At 43.1% G+C, this 24,611-nt stretch overlaps 1 protein-coding gene across 1 annotated transcript; it reads right to left on the reverse strand.

The window, feature by feature from the left end:
- Positions 1–1,074: 1,074 nt before the first annotated feature.
- On the reverse strand, positions 1,075–18,528 carry LPL (lipoprotein lipase). The gene is made up of 10 exons (XM_059873559.1): positions 18,285–18,528; positions 11,286–11,452; positions 10,989–11,168; positions 10,263–10,374; positions 8,195–8,428; positions 7,712–7,954; positions 6,491–6,611; positions 5,564–5,746; positions 4,292–4,396; positions 1,075–3,330 (listed from the first exon to the last, which is right to left on the reverse strand). The coding sequence occupies exons 1-10, from the start codon at positions 18,346–18,348 to the stop codon at positions 3,285–3,287; spliced, it is 1,455 nt and encodes a 484-aa protein (XP_059729542.1). The 5' UTR covers positions 18,349–18,528; the 3' UTR covers positions 1,075–3,284.
- Between the last annotated feature and the right edge of the window lie 6,083 nt (positions 18,529–24,611).

Genomic DNA, 24,611 nt, shown 5'->3' on the forward strand with positions numbered 1-24,611 from the left:
TACCTAAGAACACATTTAGTGAATTGAGGCTGCTGTGATGTTAAAAGAATAGTTATGCCATGGTGTTTTTAGGACATGTGACCCCAGGCCTTGTCTTGTACAACTGTAGGAGTCTTTCTAGTTCCCTAAGCCAGACACTGACACAGGGGATAAGCAGCGTCCCTAGAAAACCCAATTTCAAACCATTCCAGTCAGCAGATTGGGTTCTTCCTTCTTCCACTGATTCCCTCCCCTCCCCTCCCCTCCCCTCCCCTCCCCTCCCCTCCCCAGTTCTTCTTTCATCCTTCCTTCCATTCATCCTCTCCAACCACCCATTTTCCATGGCATAGCTTCCCTTGCTTTTACAAGGAATGAAGCTCTGCTCTTGTCAAGGAAGAGACAACTTTCACCAAGGAAGACTGCTGAAAGCAGAGTTCCCCAGGTCAACTGGGAACTGCTCTAATTGTGCCTAATATGATCTCCCAGGTGCATCTCACTACAATTCTCCTTAATTCCAGCAATCCCTCTCCCTTGCCTGGGTGGAGCCTTGCTGTATATGACAGAGCAAGCTGTTCTGGTAACAACCACTCTTGAGCTCCCCTGCACTCATAACAGATGGTTGAAAGTGAATTTTCACTGTTACTTCCTTAAGCAATAGTGGTAGCAAGAGTCTGGTGCCTTCCTCCTGCGCCCACAGGGTCAGAACATCTCCATTTCGGTAAAGCATGGAGCAGAAGCATAGTTCTGACACCTGCCAGAAAAAAAAGAAAAGGAAACAAGCCCTTCAAAGTAAGGACAGTTCTTGGACTGTTCTTAAAATGGCCTGTAACTTGAAAACCACAAACAGCAGACGAAAAGCTACTGCTTTTATGATGTGGGAAACTTTGTTCCACACAGTGATTTCTTGGTGTCTTAATACATGAGTTTTGCATTTTCCAAAATTATATGGGGGAGAGCAGTGCAGAAATCACACATTCCTTTTTTTTCTAGTGTCTCATTCCATCTTTTCAGCCTAGAATTCAAGGATAGGCTCTGGCCTTCACATAAAAGGTATACAGCAGATGGTTTCATCAAAAGGAAAGTAGTGACTTCAGATTCAGTTTGAGAATTTTATTAAAACCATAGGTTTCTGTTCTATACAAAACTGAGGAGATTTCCAAAAGAAAAAAAAAAAAAAAAAGTATTAAGGACATTGGAAACAGTGCAATGTAAGTGGCTTGTTGATAAAAATCTCTGAAAGCTATATACAGGATTAATACTAAACAACTGTATTAATGTAGAGACTGTCAGCAACTTTAGCAATATATACAAACTACCTTTACACGCATAAATATCTTATTTACAGCTAATAAATAACATTCAAAGCTAAATCATGTTTCCTTATGAAAAGAACCTTCACTATTTTGTATCCAAATTCTAAATGTGTTTGTATTTGATCCTGTATTAAGAGCTGTCCAGATACTTCGCCTCTGAAGAATTTAACTTTGAAGAGAAAATTGCAACAAAATGTGAAATCTATAGGGAATAAATCACTGTATTTATTTTTAGAGGTCTCAAAGGCAGTGGCTCAATACTCAACCCCACCCTCAGTGACTCATCACATCTCTGCTGTAGTTTAATCAAATGTGAAATCAAATGTGAGCAAATTTAGAGCTATTAATATTCCAACATATTGCACTGTTTAAGACTTTTATCCCCAAATATACTAGCAGCTACAGTTGGAAATAAGAAACAAATTGTGCACATAAACACACTTTTTTTTTTTTCCTTTGCTTTTAAGATGGGATGATATTGGAGAAATCACCATCTCCATGCTGTCTTGCACATGCAGGAAAGGACTACAACACCCAGCACCAACAACTAACATTACACTTCCCAAGTCTACCTTCAAGCCCTTGTGCCTCCCCAGCATTTTGTTTACTCTCCAGAAAGTTAAAAGAAGGCTACTGCACCTTTCAGCACACTAGAAAAATTATATGTTACTTAAAAATGGGGAAGCAGACTGCCTTCAGTGTACCTATTTTTTTAAACTTGCAGCACGGCTAATTTGAGTGGTTTTCAGAGCACTCCTTGTGGAGCACACAACCAGGCTGCTTTTAATTGGCTCAGCTCCTGCTTCCTGCTGAATTCCATCTCATGGCAGAAAACGAAACAGCTCCTAGCACTGTACCACAGCCAAGAAACAAACTGAGGCGGATCACTGGCAGTCACAATTCCTGTACAGGGAAGTATGAGCATCCTTGTCAGCTATCAAGTGGATTCACTTGCACTGAAAACTGCAAACAGCAGCCACGCAGCTGCATGACTGACACTTGGTGTCGAAGAGCAGAGAAACTGCGACAGTTTTGGCATACATGACGCAAGCAAGCAGGGAGAGGGTGGAGGGTGGGGGGAAATATCTGTTTCCTGCATTTTCTGGTAGCTCAATTCCTCTGCAGCTCCATTTTCACAGTGTTGAAGGCTAGACAGTTTCATTTGCAATAACTGAAAGCACAGATAAAATATTAAATGTCTGCATAAGACGCGGGCATTGCTGCCTTCTCCTAGAGCTGTTATTTATTCTAGGGTAAGTGGCATAGAAGTATACAGTTTAACAGATCATACCTATTGCTAAGCAGCACTGGCATCTACCCCCAATTAAATACATTCATAACCACAAACTAAAAAATTCATCCCCATATTAAGTCAGTCCCTGACACCTTCTAGTATTACACACAGCAAAGGTGGTTTTTTTCACATGGGAAACCTACTTATTTGCTAAACACACACTTGAAAAACAATGAACTCTCTCCACTGAACTGCCTGAAAATTCAATTTGCCAAGACACAAAAAAATAGTTTCAAATGATTTGTGAAAAGAACAAAAAAACCCCACTAATCAAAAAAAACCAAAAAAAAACCAAAACCAAACAAAATAAAAACAGTAAGATAAAATAAAACTAATTTCAGGGCTTTGTTTCTTTTCAATAAATATTAAAAAATTGCTATATAGGATCTGATGTCAAGAAACCTTGTCACAAGGTACCATGATTAAGCAAAATTACCTATATCTTTTCAGCACTTCAAACTTTGGCAAGTAGTTCTGCAGGTTTCTTTTGTTTTTAACTATTTGGATAATGTATCTTTATGGTTAGTAACTTCATATGCTGAGACTTTTTTTACAAGAAGTCTCTAAAATAGCTAGGAATAGCAGGCAAAAATCCAGCAGCGGATAAATATTTCTATATATTTGGTTCTGAACATCCAGTCCACAGGGATGAACAGACTCTTTTCCTCCCCAGTGTGAAAAATCTTTGTTCTTGTCACTTAAGCAGATTCATGAGCAGAATTTTCTTTCGAGGCTCTCTTGGAACTGTGGAGAAAAAAATAAAATATAAAGGTGATGAGGAAGATGTAAGATACTTGTTCCATCTTGTCTTATTTTTGAGAATTAAGATTTTAAAACTCCCTACTTAACAGGAAGATAAATTACGAGCTTAGGCTTCTCCTGGCTTCTGCCTGATTTTATGTCAGATACACACACAGAGGCCTTGAGAGGCCTGTCCAGGTCATTGCCCCAGTGAAAGGGCCCGCACATGTGCATTTTTATGCAGAGCTAGATCTCAGTCCAGAAGTGTCCCCATGAGACCATTCACACACAGTAATTGAACTAAAATAAATATAACCACTTCTCTATCTCAAACTTTAGTGGGTAAAGTCCAAAGACTGTCCCCACATCTAATCTGGGTCAGGAAAATTATTGATAAAAAATATTAAAGTGCACCAAAGGCAGAATCTCTGACCATAGAGATGAAACTCTCAGGGATTCACTCACCTGATGGCTGCCATCAGAAAGCAGTGGTGAAAAGAAAGAGCTAAGAAGAGCACCATCATATGCCTGCTCCCTTCCCGTACCAGCCTCCGCATCTGCTGGCTGCCAGTACAGAGGGAAGGCTCTGAGCTGACCCAGAATGGAAGTCTGAATGTTCTGCAGCTAAGGGTAAGTATTGAGACAGAGACATCCTTTCTCTTTGTGCTAGTGCTTTGTCTGTAACCCTCCCTAAGAGTCCCTCATACTTGGCCAAGTGACTGGGAGAGGCAGTGACTAGCGCTTGCTTCTCAGGCACGCCAACAACCACACAAGGATGGTTAGCAGAGGAGCAAGCCAAGAGCTGTTAAGCTGCCAAAGTGGCCATAAGCAAACCTCTGGTTAGTCTGAGCTGTGATGCTTTTGCAGCCCTGAGAAGACTAGTGGACAAGTCAATTAAAGGCAAAGTTTAATTATCACTCAAGTGGTAATAAAACAGTCTAAAACCAATAGTGATTACTCGTACCCTCCTCTCTTCCTGTTGACGGGCTGCTCCGAGCATTTCACAAATACTGCTGCCTCTTCTCCCTTACTGAGATGCGAGGTGCCATCTCGAGAACAGAACACCACTCTGTGGAACAAATATTGGAAAAATCACAAGACTGAGCCAAACATCCCTTTTTAATCTTAGAAAGAAGACTGGTGCTTGGAAACAGTCTTTATACTTTGTCACGTGGGGCACTGCAATTTTGCAGCCCTGTGAGAAAGTTATTTTTAAAAGAGAATTCTGTAACAAAAGAAACACTGTGCAAGAACTGGTAAATGAATTATACATGGGCATCAAAGCATAGCCATAACTTTCACTGATCCTTTGCAAAAAAATCTTCTTGTAGCTAAGATAGCAGAACTTCTATCCCAAAGTCTCTTGGATCTTTATTTACACCAGTCTTTACGTGAGTTTTTTGTCAGGTGAATGAACTTGGAAGAAAGCCATACTCCCTCACATGTGTGCAAACAAAGTAGGTTGCAATTTCCAGAAAACATGAGCACTCGCTTTTCTATTTATCAGTACTTTCCCCACCCCTATATTTGTTCAGCTCTGATAACTGTTCTTTGATCAAGTGACTGACCTGTTTATTCAAAGGAGGAACTTATTATTTACTATACTATACATAGGACACACATACTCTGTTCTTGGCCCATGTTCTGCAAACAGATCTCATGTTTAGTGAATATGAGTATTTCAAAAGATTAATGTCGAAGCACTTCTGTTCAGGCTTTGATGTTTCAACATTCATGCATTAGCAATGTCCTGCAGCAGTCACGTGCTTGAGTTTTCACCCACCATTCAGGTATTCGACCCCGAAGGAAATCCAGCTTAACTAAGCAATAAATTCTTGTGCAAACACACTTTTGGAAGGATCTCTAACAATCTCTATCTAAGCATGCTCTTTGTGGCAAAAGCTATGCAAGAACCCAGCATGAAAAAGGAGGACGGAAATTGCAAACACAATCACCGATGCTGGGTCATGGAGATACTCTCCTGCATATTATAACTAACCTTAAGTAGATACAATAGTGGGATACAAATTAATTGCATGGGAGGAAGACCACAAACTGTAAATCCCAGTGGAAGTAAATGACTGAAACTGGCTGATACCAGTGGAGCCCTGATTATCATTAATGCTGCATCTATTTGTAACTGCTTAACATGTCTGTCCCAGTCCGTGAGATACCAAAAATCAGGGAGCACTGTCAATTAGAACTAATATAGCTTGTAACAATCAAAACAAGTTACTTTTTCTGAGTTTCCCCTGACTTCATTCTGATTCTCTGGATGTCAAATGTAAAAGGAGTCCACCAGTCTGACCAGCTGAAGAAGGTGTCTTTTTCCCACTGCAGCTTCACCATAAACAGATCTCCAATATCCACTTCTGTGTAAATCAGGAAGGAGAATGTCTTGTTTGAGGAGACTTCAGGCCTGTGGGGAGGAGAATAAGAAAAAAAAAAAAAACAAAACCACCTGAAATTCTTGGACAGAAAAAGAAAATTAAGGAGCAATAGAACCTGGAATTTTTGTACTCCTGAGAAGGAAGAAAAAACACGTCTACGTTTTGTAGAGGCAAAAGGAAACATCCTTCTGTAGCAAGGCTGGTAAAATCCTGGGACAGTCTGCCAGGTAAGGGTTGTCCTCGCCTGTGCTGGTGACTCTCAGAAAAGCCAGACAAACACCACCCATAACCAGTTTACATTTCTCAGAGCAGAAAACAGGCTTTGGTGTTTTCCAGCTCCATTCCCTGCCAGCCTGTGTCTAGGGATGTACACACAAACTTCTGCTTATCTGCAGAGCTGTGAAAGCAAATCCCAAGTCTCCCTCAGCTTCTGCACTGAGACCTTCAGACACATAAGTCCACTTTTAAGAAGATTTAACATGGTATAAAGATACTGAGAAGAAAATAAGAAATCACTGAAAACACTCTTATTAAGCCATGTCACAGGTCAGACTTCCTGTTTCCATATTTCAGATGTCTTATCAAGAAGAGCTCCTGTAGGATTTGGTTCATTAGTTTCTGAAGCAAATGCAACTCCTTGATCAAGGACAAGAGCAGATTCTGGGACCCTGTAAGATTAGTGTAGCTGAAGACGGAACAAGTTTTTCAGTTGAGACTTTAACAAATTTAGGCAAACTCAACAGTACTTTACAGTTGTTTTTGTAGCTACTCACAATGTGAAACGAATGTTCTCACTCTTGTCTAGAGTTCCATAGAGAGAGATCAGGAATGGCTGGTTTGTCTTAGTCATGTTAGTCTTTCCAAAGAAATGAATCTTGACCTGGTAATGAAAGACTGAAAGAATAGAAAAGCAAATGCCATTAGGAAAACTCAATTTCCAAAGAGACAGTTGGTGACAAAACCACCCTGCCTCACCTCTGAAAATCCTAGGCTGGAATTTGCCAACTTCACTAAAAAGAGTTTATTTCCCTGCAGGTGTCCAGGGAACTATTTTTTCACAAGAATGTAAATATTAGCAAGCAAGGCAATCACCATTAAAGAACACCTTTGCAGTTCTTGCAGCTAAACTTTGCACTCAAGCTGCCACTATAATCATCCCAGAGTATGCAGCATCACCTTCAAACCTGCTATTAAACACATAAGACTTGCTATACTTGACTTGAAAAAAGTGAGCTGCGCCCTTCTCTTACAGGAGGCTTGGTTAAAGGAAAAAAAATAAAAAACAAAAACAACCCACTGCAGGTTAAGCACCAAATGCCAACAGAATGCCAGTCTTGCCCTTACTCTAACGGTGCAGGAATGTGCCTTTTGATTGCTGGTCCATCACACAATGCACACTGTAAGAATACCAAGGGGTACAGGCAAAGCTAAAGAGGAAAATAAACTAGTAAAATCCAACATTATTTTCCTAGCTGCGAGGAAAATATTCTCCTCCTGGTTTTTTTCTGGCTTTGTCATTCTCGGACCTCCCACAGCAGCAACTAGAATCAAGAAGTGCTGTGATATTTTAACGAGGGCTGGTGCTCCTCTAGCAAGTGCACTACTGAAGGCACAAATCTGATGCTTGCATATCTTTAACTAAGATGCTCACCAGACTGAGTTCTCCTGATTATTTCCCCAACAGAAAAAAGTAATCATTTGGATGAAAAACACTGGAAAAGTTCAAGTGATCGGGCAGCAGAATATGTCTAACTTCTGCTACTTAGAAACTTGCTACAAAATACCTTTCTTTTCACACTCTACCCTACACCTTGAGTAAGACAACACTTCTCTCTGAGACTCGCATTCATTCAATGGCAAATTACAGGCCAGCTTCACCCCTGCTCACCACAGGCACCAAGGCAGCAATATTCTCATCGGCAGCACATGCCCATCGTGACACACAGCTGAGCACAAGTACCAGTCTTGCTCATCACTAAGCAAGGAGTACCTACCTTTGTAGGGCATCTGAGCACGGGTTTTCAGATACATTTTAGTGTTTCTCTTTGTTCTCACTCTGTTGACCTTGTAACCCAAATTGTTGCAGCGGTTCTTGCGGCAGCTCAGGCAGAGGCCCTTCTCAAAAGCCTCCTTTGTGTTGCAGCGGTAGGCCATGCTTGGCTTTTCTTCGTTGAGGAGAGAGTCAATGAAGAGGTGGATGGATCGTTCATGGGAGCATTTCACCAGCTGATCCACATCTTGAAAGAATGAAAATGTGTAATATGTATACACGTGTGCATATAATGATATTATCCCTAAGAAATGCTGTCAACAGGCAGGATCCACTATGGCAGAACTGGGCTTTACAGGATGACTTTTAAAAGCATTTGAAAGAAGATATTCCTGTGCCTCTCAGAGCTCTTTCCTTGCAAGACACCTTGCAGGGCTATTCAGGTTTCCCTCAGAATGTTATACTGTTTGTTTCAGAGCAACCTCACCTCCAAGCCCTTTCTCAGCAATCAGACGCAGCGCTTCTCCCAAATTGCAACCTGGCTGGAAACCTCCACCATTGGGATAAATATCAATGTGTCCAACAGGCTTCTGGATCCCAATGCTGCGGTCTGGAGAGCCTCGGGTGTAGGTGTGTAGGACATCCACAAACTCGGCATCATCCGGGGAGAGGCGAGTGAGTTCATCAGCATACTCAAAGGTGGGACCAGCAGGATCCAGCCCTTTATGGGGCAAACCACAAAGAAAAACTGATATTACTGTCTGCCAAAGATACTGGCATTGATAATTCAGCTGCCTCACTGGTCCAGAATCTTGAGTTTTCCTGCTGACATTACAGACAGATCACTTAAATATCATGAATGTATACAGGAGAATCAAATGCACTACCTTGAAAACTGTCACTGTTTAAAAAAATAAAAGTGTATGCAAACACATGGAAGGAAGCCCAGCTAACTCCTCAGAGCTGTAGCATTTCCAGTGGATGGGAGAAACAAGCTCTTAAGTATTTTCTCATTGTCTTCCTTTCTTGACAAGAACAGTAGAACTTGTATCTGAAGTGTCTGAAGTATGGAAAAGTCTTGCTGACAACTCCATGCCAGGGGAGCAAGTGGGAAACATAAATAAGGGCTTCACTGTCTACATACCTAAGGGGAAGGGGATTACTAGGGTAAACTGTCAAGCTGCAGCAACATTAACATCACAAAAAACCCAGAGGTGTTCTGCCAGTGAACTATCTCCTGTAAGTACTGTCTCCTGTTCAGACAACTCCCTGAGAGCTGGCTGAAGGGACACATCTTTTCTGCAGCCCTCAGCTGGACTGCCCACCCAGTGTTAGCTCCACTCGGTCTGAGCTGCCTCCCCCTCAGCTGTGAGGGCTTCACAGGCCACATTACATTGCTCCCTGTGCTTTTCCCAGGGAATGGTTTATCCTCAGCACCAAGAGCAGCTGTGGAGGAATAACAGAGGGCTACTGACGTGTCAGTGATTTGGCAGCCTCAGTGAAAGCAGCAAAGCTGCAACTTAGAGAAAGCAAGGGCAGAGGGACTAGTGCCTTGGCCTCCTGACTTTAATCTGCCACCTCTCAGGACCTGACCTTTCCAGATGTGACTGCTGCCTAGCCCACCTCCCAGTGTGCCTGTGGATCTGGGATCACAGCCAGGCTCAGGTGAAAGAGTAAAGAGTGCCAGGAGCTAGGCGCCCTTCTGAATGGTGCTCCCAAGCTCTCTCAGCAACAAAGACACCACAGATGAGCAATTTTCTTAGCCTCATTTGCTGATGCAGGCAATTCCTTTGTCTATGAGATCAGTGCTAGTGGCTCAGCTGTCCAGGGGCTGGGTTGTAAACCAGCCCCAGAGTGGCCATGCACTCTGCCTTGTCTAGCAGATTTCTCAGGCTCCAAAAATCACCTTAAACAGACATCTAAGCAGACTTAGCAACAGGGAAAATATATGTCTTCCCCAAATTCTCACAGTATTATTTCCAGTCTAGAAGATTTCTTGAGACTATTATGGTAAACTTTGTAATAATCCACACTGGATCTCTTCTGGTTATTGGTCAGTCTCCCTTGGAGCCCATATAAACTTCTCACATCTACCTCATCCCATGGCAAAGAGTTCTGCAGGTACTAAACTTGCAGGAGCAGAATTTACCTCCTATTCTGTTTCAAGGGCTTCCATCAGCTACAAGGAATGACAGCCTGGATAAAGACAACACACTGAATTTCTAATGCTGCGAGAGATACTGTGACCTTTGCCAAGACATGGCTTGATCAGTCCCCACCACAACCCCACAGAATACTTCTCTGTCAGGGCCTACTCACTCATTTATTGTAAAAAATCAAATAAAGGTTTTTCATTCACCACCCTTGTTGTTATTTTCTCAATATTTTTGCAGTTCTACCCCAGAAATATCAGCCCTGCCGTTTCATTAAATCATGAATACATAACCAAAGTACTGACAGCAAGCAACAATTATTTTGGTGATTTTTCAGTGGAAGATAATATTTCTGTATGGAAGAGACGCAACTCTCCATTCTACAGTCACAGGTTTTCTTACCAGTAATTCTGTTCACCTTCTTTTTGGTCAGATTCCCAGCAATCCCAGCAGCATGGGCACCTAGACTGTACCCCAGCAAGTGGAGATTGTTGAGAGGATAATTGAATTGCTCCTGCAGAAGAGGACAATTTGTTTAAAGTTAGAAACCAAACTCGAAAAACGTAAGAAGACACAAAAAAAAGTGTTTTGTTAATACTGGGATTTTTGTTTGAGCCATGAATAACAGAAGAAACACTATTTAGTTATCATAATTTTGTGCCATTGTAAATTTCTTGATCAAACTAATTTATGGCCAAAATAAAAACTGAGAGGAATGCAAAATAAAGGACAGAACACAGGGCTGTTTATTTCATAAAGGTTTTCAGCCACCCTCTCCCCACCTGGATCTCCTAAGGCAGGCCACATTTCCAGTTCCCAAGGACTGGCTTTTGTATAATATATACAGGAACCTGTCTTTCATAGCTACCTCTCAAAGAGCCCTCAGAAATACTCTGGGCCCACAGGACCCCACAGACCACAAGGCAAAGTCTCTGGAATGCAGCACAAAAGGCCTCTGAGTCAGAGATAGCCAGTAGATCAAAGCGGGAATTTTACCAATCCAGCAAAACTACTCTCTACCTGAGTTTAACTCCATCTACCCAACAGGAGATGATTAACACGGCGGCATCATTGCTATTTTGTCTCCTATACATTACGTAGAATTTGAGACATGTCTCCATGTCTTACCTCCATCCAGTCAATAAACATAGCAACATCCTTTCCCACCAGCCTGGTGTACGCAGCCGACACCGGATAGTGCTGCTGAGCTCGAACTAGCCAGTCCACCACAATGACGTTTGAGTCAGGCTCCCTCTTGTACAGAGCATCCACCAGCTTCGGGACCCAACTCTCATACATCCCTGTCACCTGTTGGTTTTGGTGATTTTAATTAAAATAGGACATATATTAATAAATCTGTGAGATGCTCCCGCTCAGTTTATTGGAAGTGCGACTAACAGGGAAATTCCTCCCCCTTTGTCTTACCGTCCACCCGTGGATCACCACAAAGGTTTTACTGGTATGATTGAAGTTGCACTGTGCCAGGCTGTTCACCTGCCCAGGAACCAGGTAGCAGACATCCTCATCGGGCTCTGCAGGCGTCCGTAAGGAAAACTTGCTCTCGATTCCCTCAAAATTGTTTTTGCCTTCTTCTATAAGAGCACAGAAAACATATAGCAGTGTTTTAGGAGTACTAGGACAAAGTCAGAAGGCACAGGTGCAATGTTGGAGAGATATCTGGAACAGTCAAGGAATGGGACGGGTGGTTTTCATTTCCTACAGCACTCAAAGGACACACAACAGCTGTGTAAAGAGGAAACCAAAGGGTGAAAATTGCTCCCCTTCCAAGGTCCTGCTAAAACAGTAAGCATCTGCTGAGCTGTCAGAGAGGGATGAATAAATTTTGAGAGTCAGTATTTTCCCCATCACATTAAGCAGGAAACCTCTTAAGTATCACAAGAGTACAGAAAATTGCACACAACAGTCACAGACAGTCACCCAGGAAAGCAGAGAGTTACTACCATACTATTACATATTTTGGTAGTGTATCTTCCACATCACCTCACCAATAATCACTGCCTAACAAGGCCTTTTATAACTCTGTGTAGTTGTAGTGCATTAAAAGTTTACAAAATACTAGTTTTAAAATACTAGCTTACAAAATACTAGTTTTAAGTTTTGAACAACAAGCAGCAGGTGAGGAGATCAGAGAAACTGAACTAGCAAAGCAGCAGTCCATTTTGGAGCACATTTTCAGATCGTCTGATAACCTACAGAAAAATAAGCTGCGGAAAAGTATCTTCCTCTGCTGGAAGCAGAGGGAAGGAGGGTGGGAAAGGAGGTGCGATTTTGTACTGGTGGTAACAAAGTATGTCCTAGCCTGTAAAGACCACTCCCTCCGACTTCCAGCTTCAAAATTTAAGCACTCCTTTTCCTGCCGAAACAGGGAAGTGACTTTAGGCTTCATTGTCACCATTTCCTTTGGGAAGAAACTTAAATGTCTCCTCTTTTTATGTCTGATTCAACTGCTAAATGCCTCTATGTACAGCACACCCTGTAATTAACTTTTCAAAACCCATGCCCCAGTTTGGCAACTTGAGTAAGGCAAATATTGATTGCCTGTCTTTCAAGGGCAGCTGAACTTAGGCCAGCTCCGTCCTGCTCAGCATTGTCTTTCCTGGCATCAAGACCACCAACCATTCACAAACTCCTAAACTCCAAGGCACCACAGGGAACACAAATGGACAAGATAAGGATCTTATGCTAGGCATGCGAAACAGATTTCCACTCCCTTTTCCCATTGCAGAAGAGGTTTTCTATGATAATTGGTAGATTTGCATTTCCTGCATAAAGTTGTGCTGCATTGCTCAGGTGATAAACAACTAACAATTCATTTTTTTTCCAAAACAGATTTTCTGGTCTTCTCATTCAAGCTACCGTACACAACAGGGCACTGATTTATGCCTGACCTCACCTCAGGGAGCTCTAAAAAGTCTGGAAAGTTCTTGCTGTGCTTGGAGGGTCACAAGAAATCAGGGTCTAACCTCCCTCATCATGTCTAAAGCCAGCACAGAGCCTTGCAACAAATGCTTATGTAGCAGTCTCAGAGAAACCTGTCAGCCATAATCAATGGCTTAAAATTGCCCAAATTCAGCAGGATTTCTCACCTGTCAAAGCACATGCAGGAAAGCAAGAACTGTTCACTGAACAGAGGCAGTACTCAGCTTTAGGTTTTGACCTTGACTGTGCTAGGCTGGCTAGCTAATCCAGGATAATTACACTGAGGGCCCCCTTCCTGCCTCCTAAAGAAAGGTGTTTTTCATAGACCTTAGCTGTCCATCTACCAGTACAAGCATTCACATAATGGTAAATTTAACATTTTACCTACTAATGAAAGCTAAATTTACCAAACTAACCAAATGCTTGCATTTTTTCTCTATTTCTGCATGTTCAAAATTTCTTTTTGAAATATTGCAGAAATTTGCCAACTGACAGTATAAAACACTTTTTTGGAAAAAAATCACTAGACCTTTATTATTTACTTTTTAGCCAGAAAAAGAAAAGTCCTAAAGGCTGGTTGGTTAAATATCAGCTATAACTTTTCTCTCAGCTGTGAATCACTAAAAACTTGAAAGGAACAAGAACAGCTTTCAATTGTAAGGCATACAATGCTAGGACTTTCAATTATGTATATTCCCTCCTAGTACAGGAAGGCAAAAAAGAATAGTCCACCTGCTCACTAGTTAATAGTGCTTCCTTTCATACCTAGATATCATTTCCCTTCTGGATTAAACTTCTCTGATAATCATCCAAAATCTAAATTACATTGATATCCTGTCTTGTAGTGTGTTCTCAATTACAAACACATGCTAGAATTTGCATGTAAGTTCAGACCACAGCTCTTTTGAAAACAAGCTCATAGGAAATTTACAATTCAAAGTGTACAATGCTTAAGGGTACACTTGGAAAAGTGCACAAAGCTTAGAAAGATTGCAGTACAGCGGCACCTGCCACTGAAGATGCGCTAAGTGCTTCACGCATATTTGCGTGTTTTAATCTAAAAATCTTTGATAGGGATTTGAGAACAGAAAATCACTGAGATACAGTCACCACCAAGAAAGAAGCAGCTGCAAAGCAACAGCCCATGAGTTAGGAAAATGGCAGGCAGCCACTTTTCTCATTTTACTATGTTGTATGAGGATTAGAAAGTCAGAAGAAATTACTGTTATCATCTTATGCCCACAAAAAGTGTCATGTTATCTTATGTCCACATATGGTCAGTTCCCAGCAGGCAAGATACCCTTTGGATGAGGGAAGTGCGTGTGTAGTGGAGCTTACAGACTTCTTCATGGCGTGCTCATCAAGGTTTCTTTGGAATTTGCCTGACTTTGGCTTTGCAAATTCTATACAGCTCTGAGCAGAGGATATCTTGACTACACCTAATGTTGTGCTGCACACATGCTGCAGCACCACCTCACATCCCAGCTTCTGCAGAATACAGGAACACACAGTCTGTACACACTCACCACGCTGACCAACACCTACAAGTACCATGCTTTAAACCTGAAGCAGAGAAGTTCAGCAGATCACTTCAGAAAACAAGCATGTCCCACTTCTGCTTTCATACCTCATTGTATTTCTTGGTCTATTAAACAAATTATTCAGAACCAAACTTTGTCATTCGTAGACTTTTGCCACAGACCTTTTCCTCAGAGATTTAAAGGGAGAAATCTCTTTGAATCATGTCCTGAGCCAGTGAACCACTGGGCCTCATTCTTACAATCTTACACAAAGAAGTGCAAAGACAACCAATGTACACACTCACCACAGTTTAGTTAATAAGTTGTTTTAACTCAAGTTAATCAAACCATGAAAACCCCCAAAACAGGTAGTTTTCAGAACGTTTCTGAAAGGTGGACAGAAATTTATCTGAATTAGGATTTCATTTTTCATAATGTAGATACAGAAGTTAGATATCAAGAAATATACATACATCAATGTTGAGATACTGAAGTAGCTTTTTTATGACAAGAATGCAAGTCCCATTTCTAAACAAGGCCTTTGAATAAAACAGACTGGAAGTAAACACATGCAGACAAAAAAGAAATCCATGCTTTTGCTAAAAACTACGGTTTCCCAGGCATAGTTCAGCAAAGGCACAAAGGCATGTGTTGTGTATTGCCAAAGCTTCCAGGCACACAGTTACAAATACAAGCACCCGTTCCAAAATCAAATTTTCTGTCTATGCTGTGTGCTCACAGTTAGTATGACCTACAAAGAGATTATTTAGGCAACTGAAGCAGAATTAAAAATTAAATTACCAATTCCATATAGAAGTTGGCTTTTCAGGCTGCATCGCCAAAACTTCACCATTTTGTCAGGCTATACAAAGTTTTCTGATGCTTTTCTTACACCCCTACTTGCACAACATGAGTTTCCATATTTAAAAAAAAAAAAAAAAAAGAAAAAAAAAAGCTGTCCTGTGCAGCAAGGTATTGAAAACCGCATAGAACTGAAAGAAAGTGGGGGGCGGGGGGGAAGCTTACAAGCTGGGAAGTTAGGAGTTTTGTTTTTCCTGTCCAAAGTCTGTGACACTTTGGACTTGCAACTTGTGAAATTCCGTTCAGTTAGGGACTCCTATCAATTATCAATTTTGAAAGCATCCCACCGGCTTCAGGCATTCTGACACACAAATCAAGAGAATTCAGTCTCAAGTTTCTTTCACAGGAAGCCCAGGACAACTTGGCTTATTGTGAAACCATTTACCACTGGTCAGCTGGGTGGAGAACGTGAGTCTTGAGGAAGTAACAACATCTGGAATATTAATCAAAAGTTAAACTGCCCACATCACACAGGTTGCCAAAATATGATAACAATACATTTGCCAGAATGAGTGCACCTAAGCTGTGGTTTTAAAAATGGAATCTTTGATAAACAACAATTTCCTGGCATTATGCACTCAGAAATGGAAATAGTATTAGCTAGGTGCAAAGATCCTTAGAAGGTATACTGCTAGACTGTGTCTTCTATAGCCCACAGAGACATGCATGCACACATATGCACAGCAGCAAACATCTGCACGTAACATCAAACATTTACCAGCTGTAGTTAACTGGGCTAAATCTTCCCTCAGCCAACAATCAGCATTAGGAACACCCATCAATCAGTCGGGCTGAATTCCTAAGAGTTCTGAAGCAAGCTCACAGTCAGCTGTAGTAAAGGGCCTATATCACAGAAATGGTTATAGTTTAATTTGATCTACACTATAAACTGAAAGCAGACTACTGTGTGTTGCAATCCCAGGAAACCTACCTCACGAGTCAGGTTATTGTTTAACCTTGCTGCAAAAATATTACAACTTCATGTTTATTTATGTATTCCTCAATGGCAGAACCCTGAGAGTACGTTCTGCTTCACTTCCCAGGTGGGGCTAATGGAAAGAGCAACACCTTTGGAAAGCTACTGGGCACAAATTCAGAAGCTAAGTAAGAATCTCCCAGCTCAAGTTTTGCAGCAGGCAAACTGCTGTTCTCTCACTGTACACAGGGGTGCCCACCCCTCTCCGTGGTACTCCCTGACAAATCTTTACTCAGCTGCAGCTGGGACACTTGCAATTCAATCCAGCAGATATCTAGCCATCCATCGGTCCCTCTGGAATACCTGTAATTAGCTGAAGACAAAATGCCACCACTGTCAGACTTTGCAGTAATGCAGAAGTAAGGATGCATGCGAAAGTCCTACCATGCAAGTACACCTGCACAGAGGAGATTCCAGCAAACTTTTAGGAGTGCTAGTGATCATGCTAATCTCCAGCACAACTTGAGGCCTGAGAGCCTCACCTCTGTGCCTTCTCAAGAGGCATTGTTTCTCAAAAGGCCATGCCACAGCTGCCCTGGTACGTCTATCCCAAACACAAACCATAGAAAAAGCCAGCAGCTCACACCACACAACAGTGTAAATATGCTGACTCTGGATCTACACTGGTAAAATAAGGATCTAAATGTATTTCTAGCAATGTTTTTATCTTTTCTGGGAACACCAATGTTTTCTTCATTGGACTTTCTAGAAAGTCTTTTTCTATGTTGTTTTTTAAATACTCTGGATTCTTGGAGGGCTCGCTCATGTGTTTTCTGTGGTTTCAAAAAACTTTTTACCGTGGTGTGCATGGAAAAGTGTGGAACTAAAGGCTTGAATTGCTTTAGGATGAGCACACAACCTGCTTTCATATAATCTATTCCTAAGAAGAAATAATGAAATTATTGGTAAGTCTGTGGCAAATCAGCTCCTGCAGGGATGAAAGCTTTCCCGGGGAAGACAGTTATTTTACTGTATAGAACTTGAATACTGTGATGAAAACTGGTTTTGATTGTCTCTGATGGCACAAGATTGTATTCAAAACTAGAATACATTCCTTTCACCGTACCCTAGCACCCCATCCTCTTACTTTTGAATACTTCCCTTCAGCTTCCTTGTACACAAAGAAGTAACAAAGGCACCCACAGCAGAAAAAAACGGCAGTTTATATATTCTAGTTTAGGATCACAAAGCAGCTCTAGGAGCTACAGCCACATTTTCTTCTAAGGCCAGAAACTTTTAAAGACAGATACAGTGTGTGGGAGATCAGTGTAAGAAAAGAAGCCTGTGACAGGGCACTGTTAACACTATTTAAGAGCTTTTTTTAAGCTTGGTGAGTAGTGGTCTCCTAAAGTTAGTCGATTTGTTCATAACAGCATCAATTACATTGTGATTAATCGAGAGAGCATTAGTAAAAATCTAGCACCATTTGCACATCTTCACTTCCTGTAGCTTGGACAGGATGCCTATGCACAAGTGCAGGTACAGCAGGCAGAGTGCAAACACAGCCATAAGTGAACACAGAGAGAGTAAATCACTCTGTTCACTTTTCCCCTAGTGGATCCTGCTCATTACAGGCTTAACTACATCTCGAACACATTACCGGGATAGCGATGAAACTCAGCCTTGCCTTGTCTAGGATCAAGAACTCTATGAAGCTGGGATGCTGGGATGGGTAAGTCCCACAGAAGAGGAAGCAGAGGGACCTTACCGTGGTGCTACTGCTGTGCACATCCCTGGCTGGGGCAAGGGACTCTAGGAAGCCCTCTTGTCTCTGGGAAAAAAACACATCCCAAACCTCAACAGGTCGCGCCACCAGCCTTGCAGGTTGTGCCTAGTTTCGGCTGGGGAACAGGCTCCAGGTCTCTCCTAACAGGATGGAGGTTCCCCCCAGTGTCGCTCTCCAGCGCCTTCCGAGCCCACTCCGCGACACCCGGGTCCCGCATCATCCCAAGCTCTCCGGGACAGTTTCACAAAGGAAAGATTGCAAACTCCCCCTTCCCGCCACGCCGGCAGCGCTTCCCCCAAGCCCCCGTTTCCCAAAAGCCACAGGCAGGCCCGGCAGCTCCCGTTCCCCCCGTGTCCCGTGCGCGCTCCGGGCGCCGTCCCGGCCCCCGTCCCGGGACTCACCGCCGAGAGCAGCCCCCCAGCGCAGGCAGAGGCACACGGCGGCCAGGAACGCCTTCCTCCACATCTCGCCTCCTGCCGCGGGCACGAAAGTTTCGGCGCGAAAAGAAAAACAAAAAATTTTTAAAAATATAAAGGTAAAGGTTTTTTCCTTAAAACTTACGATAACCAAAACAGAGGAGCGGCGCCGAAGCGCAGCTACGGACAGGCCAGTCCAGTGAGCGCCCAGCACCACCGACGCCGCGCCCGCCCGCCCTTATGTCCCGGACAGTATGCAAATATACAAATAAATATGCAAATATGCAAACACGATGCGCGCCCATTGGGCGAGCGCCGAGGGGCGAGGCGGGGCCGGCGCTGCCCGGGCCGGGCGGGGCGCGGGGCGAGTTCGGGTTCGGGTTCGGGGCACCCGCGGGGCGTCCCACGGGGCGCGGGATGGAGCGGAGCGCCATGGGACGGGGTGGAACGGCGCGGCCCCGGCTCGGCACGGCGTGCAACCTCGGCTCCGAGCCCTCCTCGGGCCTGGCTCCCACAGCCCTCCCAGAGCCCTCTGGCCCGCCCTGTTCCCGCAGCTAGGTTGCGGTCCCAAGGTTTCACCCCCTAGGTCCTTCCCGCCTGTGGCGACCTAGCTCTGCTGCGCCTCTCGTGGGGTCTTCCTTCCCATTCCTGCTTTTGCACCAGTAACCGGCAGCTAACTATTTTCTGTACAATGCTTGCAAGGGGCCTTCTGCTGTTCCCTTGAAAAATCTTTGCCAAGACCTTGTTTTGCCAGCACTCAAGGGGATACAAGTTTGGAGAAAAAATTAATTCACTGGAGATTGCATCTGTGCTCCTGAGAAATAAAAAATTGATTCCTTGAGCTCCTCAACTCTCTCTGCCCTCCTCTCAGAAATGTGGTTTGCACTGAGATCTGCATTGGCAGCCACTGGGTGAAAGATCAGTTATGTAAGGACATTAATTTAACAACAATACCAGTTTTCATTTCATCGTGCAGTTTGTTGCCAAAGGCGCAGCTTCATAAAGAAGTTTATTGCACAGGGAATGAGGACTCCCTGGGTTTTGCAATGTGAAGCAAATGGGATTCACTTTAAGGGTAACATCTTTCTCATACCAGACACCTTAGGAGACTAAAACATATCTGGTTTATATTAGTGAGATTGTTCAATAAGAGATTGCTGAAGTGTAGAAGTGGTACAGGGTCACCTTTCCAACTTTAGGTTTCACTAAAAGACCAGTAAGATCTATAAAGTGAGAATACATTTTCCCCCAAGACACTAGAGTTTCCTCCATCAGCAATCCCTATTTATAGCCAGAAGGCATCAGAAGAATTTAGCAAGGGTAGAAACTGTTCATGCTGAGACTTTCCGAGACAACTGAGTGGCAGGAAGAGGAGGGGGCTAACGCAGTGGGTGAGGCAGGGAGAGAGGCTGGGACTCCGAACAGGGGATTGGAGATGAGAAGGCAGGAGAGACCAGCCTTCCTCCCCAGAGGATGGTGGTGATGTGAGCAGGGAAAAATATGATTTGTGCTGCAGCTTGCTAAGTACTGAGCATATCCTCTGACACGCAGTGTTTGAGACCCTCTTGTCAAAACAATAGCAAGAACTTTTTCATGTCTTTCTTTTTCCCAAGTGTGGACTAAACAATGCATTTCTCTTGATCTAATTTGGTTGAAACTCTATAGCACAATTTCCTCCTTAGAAAACAGCCTGACTCTATGTCGGGTCAGACATCCTTCCTTGAAAATTTCATTCCCTGATGGCAGCATAAGGCAAGCTAAAAGAACAAACACTTTGAGGCAGGCTGCTGTTAGGGAGACTGTCAGGTCACCCTAATCACAGGTGATGCAATTTACCCATCAGAGCAAAACAGAATATGAAGTCTTCTGATTTGCACAACTATATGCATGCCTACTGCAGAGGGGGAAGAAAAAAAGCTTACAATATTACAAAATACATTAATTTTGTGGGAAAATAAGTAGTGTAGTTTTAACTGCTTATAGGATCAGGTAGAAAGGAGCAGTGGCAATGCTTGACACACCAGCCCTGGATAGATTGCTGAGATTGCCGGCTCTGTCTGTAAATCCACAGGCTGTAATCAGACTTACAGTTAACTTCCAATATTGTTTGTGAAACCCATCAATAGCAAGGACAGGCAGCAGATTTACACAGAATGAAATCTAATTTGTTACTGAAAAGGCTTGTTTGCGTAATTTTTTCTTCATGCCCATGCCTGAAGACGTAGTTGCGTATTTAAGAAAGGGCTATGCAAAGTGTCCAACAAATTACAAATAAAAAAGAAAAAAGAAAAAAAAAGAAGAAAGATTTAAAACAAAATGCTAGAAAAGCCCTTTCAAGTGATGAAAGATGGGGGAAGGGGATAATTCTATTTCTTGGATCTTGAACAAATTGCCTACGTCTGTTGTAAATGCACATGTAAAATAATCTGAAAAGATGGGACACAGCACATTTCCCAACATTTAATAACCTTTTTTCCCTTGCAGATAACTGTGATTAGATGGAAAAGAAGCTTCATGGCATCAACTCAAGGTGCATCAGTGCAATCATTGACTGGACTTGAGTTCCTCTTCCTCTGTGCAATACATAATCCCAGATGGGAAAGCAAAGCTCCGTCTGTAAAACAGAGTCTGATTTATAGTGCTCATGATCTCCAAAGGGGGTAGAAGATACTGTAGTGAGAGCTAAAACACATTGCTTCTAAAAAGGACGGGGGAAAGCCTGGACAGTGCAGAGAGAAGTTGCATAGCTAGATTGGTACTTGCACCCACAGACCATGTAGAAGGTTAAAGTAGAAACAAGCCCAGAAGTGTCTCCAACACACCATGGGCAGCAGCGCGGTGCAGCTGTGCTAAACCCCCAGCAAAATCACTGGCCTCACACAACAACAAGCAAGGGGAGAACCAACCAGAAAATTTCATTTCCACAACAATGCTCCAAAGACAGCTTGAAGCACAGTGAGAAGGGAAGGGGGCTGACACAACGTGACACTTTGAATGTTTTTGTACTTCTTTAACATAAAAGATTTTATAACTGAGGGTGAGAACTCTTCCAACAAAAGTATCTGCTTAGAAACAAGCAGAAAATATTCTGGTCTCTTTCTGAGTAGGAAATACAAGTAAGAAGACTTCTTTTATTTTTTCTTTCTGTAAATATTTGAATTTTTTCTTTCCCCACCTAGAAGAAAAATAGTGAAAATAAAACCAAGACTTCATCATGCGTTTCCAGATTATTTCTATATTAATAAGTTCAAAGAAACAAAAAAAGGATCATTTTCTCCTACTTTTATTTTGTTCAAAGATGTCAGTGAAATGGATTTTTTAAATGTTTTTTTCTGAAAAACAGCTATTTTCAATGAAACTCCAGTTTGAGAATAAAAAAATTACTCTTCCCTGCTTGTTTCAATAACAACTAACTGGGCTACAGTTACTTTACATGCTGCAAAGTAAAGCTGAGCCTCTTTGCTTCAAGTAAGGAGCAACACTACATCAAGACACCCAGGGGCTTGAGGGTGACTATTGGCCTACACTCATCAGCATGCCCTTTTTGTGGTTCAGTACTGGCCTGCTTTTCCACGCTGGCAGTGAGCAAGGACCAGGGGTACCCTTCAGCAGGGGCAGGGACAGCCCCGCGACAGGCAGGAGTGCAGGCAGGTGGGAGCTACAGTTGCACCAAAGCCTGCATGTGCGGTTATCCTGAATCTCCCTAAATGGACAGATGGGAAAGGTGGCAGCAGGAACAACGTGAATGTCTGCTTAGGAACATAATATGTGTGCCTTCACAAGCACCTGTCAGTACAGAGAAGAGCCCAGCTGAAGGCATAGAAATACAGGGAGCTATGCAGCAGCTGCAGCTCTGACTGCAGTAGACAGGACACCTGTTCCTCCTGCTAACTTTTCTGTTCTGCAGAGAGGTTCTTCCAGTCTTTGGTGTCACATAGGAAACAAGAGGAGGCTCGTGTAAAACAGCCTTTAGCTGTTATGTCTTGCCATATTTGTCCATTCTATTGCTGTGATATCACTTACTGTTCTGTTCCCAAGTTGTCTTATCTCACAGACAAGGTCCTCTTACTGATTAGCACAAGGATTCATTCCTCCTCATCCCACTCCAGTGCACTATGAAAACTACTAATTCCTTTTAAAAAAACTAGAGATATGGAATAGAGCAGGATGCCTTGCTCTGGTAGTGAGTTGTTGATCCAGTTGTGGAGTAACCTCGCACTGTGATTCTCTCAACTGCTATTTAATTAATTATCACACTAACTGCAGTGCCTGCCAAAGTTAGCTAGCTGTCTTGCCAGATACATCTTTCAAAATGTAATGCCAAGGGAGAGACATTCCAGCACCCTGTTTGGGGTGGTGTGTAGGGGAGTGTAGTCCAAGCCCCCGTTCATTGGCCATGGGGCTGGTGTTCTGATCAACTCTGGTCTCCCCTCGCTGTTCCTCACGTGGCTCCCAAGTCCTGCCTGCAGTAGGTTAAAGATGACGTTGTCTGAAACTTTTGTGAGGTTACGAAAATGTGCAAGGGCATGGGGGAGAAGGAGAGAGAGCAGAGATTTTGCCTGACTAAAAGTGCTCAGTGCTCAGATGTCTGTAAGGGCAGAAGCATGTTCCTGCATTTTGCCAGCAGTGTGCCTAGAGGAGAGACTTCAGCATCCCCTGTTCTCTCATGCTCCTCTCCTGCAATTTGCTAAGTCTATATCTCTAACCCTGGGAAGAGAGCCTTCTCACTCAGGTCCCAGCCTGGCAGTCTGTGTTCCTGCTTGCCAAGGAGAGAGTGAGTAGGATTAGAGAGCAATGCACAGCAACTCCACTGTGGGAAAATGAATCTGTCATTCCCATCGCAAGAAATGTATCAGGGAGAAGAATCCACTTCTCTGGCCTCTGGGCTATCCAACGAGGGAAAGAATAATTGCAGGCTCTCTGCTCTTCCTTTATTTCACTCTACAAGGGTGACAGATGGTGTGTGGTGCAGCCAAGGCTGGATTCCAACTTGTATCTCCTTTAGTAGCTTGCAACTTACTGAGAACAGATTCATCCTTGGGCTGACATTTCCATCTCATCCCAAAGGGGATTTGTTTTAATTTTCATTTAAAGTTTTGGCTGACTTAGCATTGCTTCTCTGGAATTTTGCAACTGGTGAGTTAAAACACCCCCTTGGCCCCACACCCCTGCTGTGAACATCCAAACCCAGTGCTCACGGAGTGAGGGGTGTGCTTCCCAAAGGACAGTTCAGCCCGTCTGCAGTCAAAGCACACTCGTGCAGTGCCTCCAGGAACTACAGAGAAATCCTGCAGTGATTTTGTGCTCCTAACCTTTATAGGTATCAATTTTGGTTTTCATGGAAGTTTGAAAGATTTCCAGCAAAGCCTGAGCTCAGTTAGTGATTTGCCTTCAAACTATGACCAGAAAACAGGCTGAGTTTACATACACACAGTAAAATTTCCCTGTCTGATCTATTCTATTTGCCATAAGGAAGCAAATGAGAAATAGTGTTTCTTTCCATTTACTTCTTTCATTGCATTACTTCACTATCTTAACAAGTATGCTGACATTTTCAGGAACACCTGTAGCTGTGGTCATTGCCCCAGAGATACTCCTGCCAAAACTAAGACATGGAAACAAAGAGGAGACACAAAGAAGAGGAGAAGAGGAGAGGAAGGACAAGGGCTGCAGCAGTAAGATCTCACTATTCATCCATCAACACCAAACACAATGTAAACTATGGGAGAAACCTGAAAAATGGCAAACCTGAGTCCCTGGTCATGAAGGTCTTCGGATCCCAGAGACACAATTCTCCAGACTGGAAAATCACATTTTCTTTTGGGACCTTTTTTGTTTAGAGACAGTTTGTGAGGGAAGTACATCAACTTGACCTTCAGGGCACTAAATGATGCCATGATTGTCATCTACAGCCACAAAGCTTTTTTCAGTTTTTAGAGTTGCAAAGTGCTCAGTTTCTCACATTTACTGCACAAGTCATGTGCCTGTCATTGAAGACATTGCCACATAACATGCCACAGGAAAGGCATGTTTCCAGCTCCTGCTGGAGTCCAGGGGCACCACCTCTGCGGACCAAGGGCAGCCTTGGAAGCAGGAAGCACAGCCAGTCCGCTTCTGGGTCCTCTCCACCAGCCGGAGCAGACACAGAGCGGATGGAAACTTGGCTGATTTGATGGTGTCTGACACCACCTTCCTCCTGACTCACTGCAGCTGTGCCTCAGCTCTCCCGTGGGATCCTAGCAGGCAGCAGAGGGGATCCGGGTGAGAGTAAAGCACTCTCTGCAGCCCCTAGGGCTGTGTGCAAGGGTTTTA

This window comes from Haemorhous mexicanus, chromosome Z (genome assembly GCF_027477595.1).
Source record: "Haemorhous mexicanus isolate bHaeMex1 chromosome Z, bHaeMex1.pri, whole genome shotgun sequence".
NCBI classification, from domain to species: domain Eukaryota; kingdom Metazoa; phylum Chordata; class Aves; order Passeriformes; family Fringillidae; genus Haemorhous; species Haemorhous mexicanus.

Excerpts from the sequence above, each read along its gene's own strand:
- LPL (XM_059873559.1), bottom strand. The coding sequence starts at position 18,348 with ATGTGGAGGAAGGCGTTCCTGGCCGCCGTGTGCCTCTGCCTGCGCTGG. Across the intron at positions 10,375-10,988 it reads TGTTTATTGACTGGATGGAG|GAGCAATTCAATTATCCTCT; the intron begins GTAAGACATGGA and ends CCTCTTCTGCAG. Across the intron at positions 3,331-4,291 it reads GTCAACAGGAAGAGAGGAGG|TTCCAAGAGAGCCTCGAAAG; the intron begins GTACGAGTAATC and ends TTTTCTCCACAG.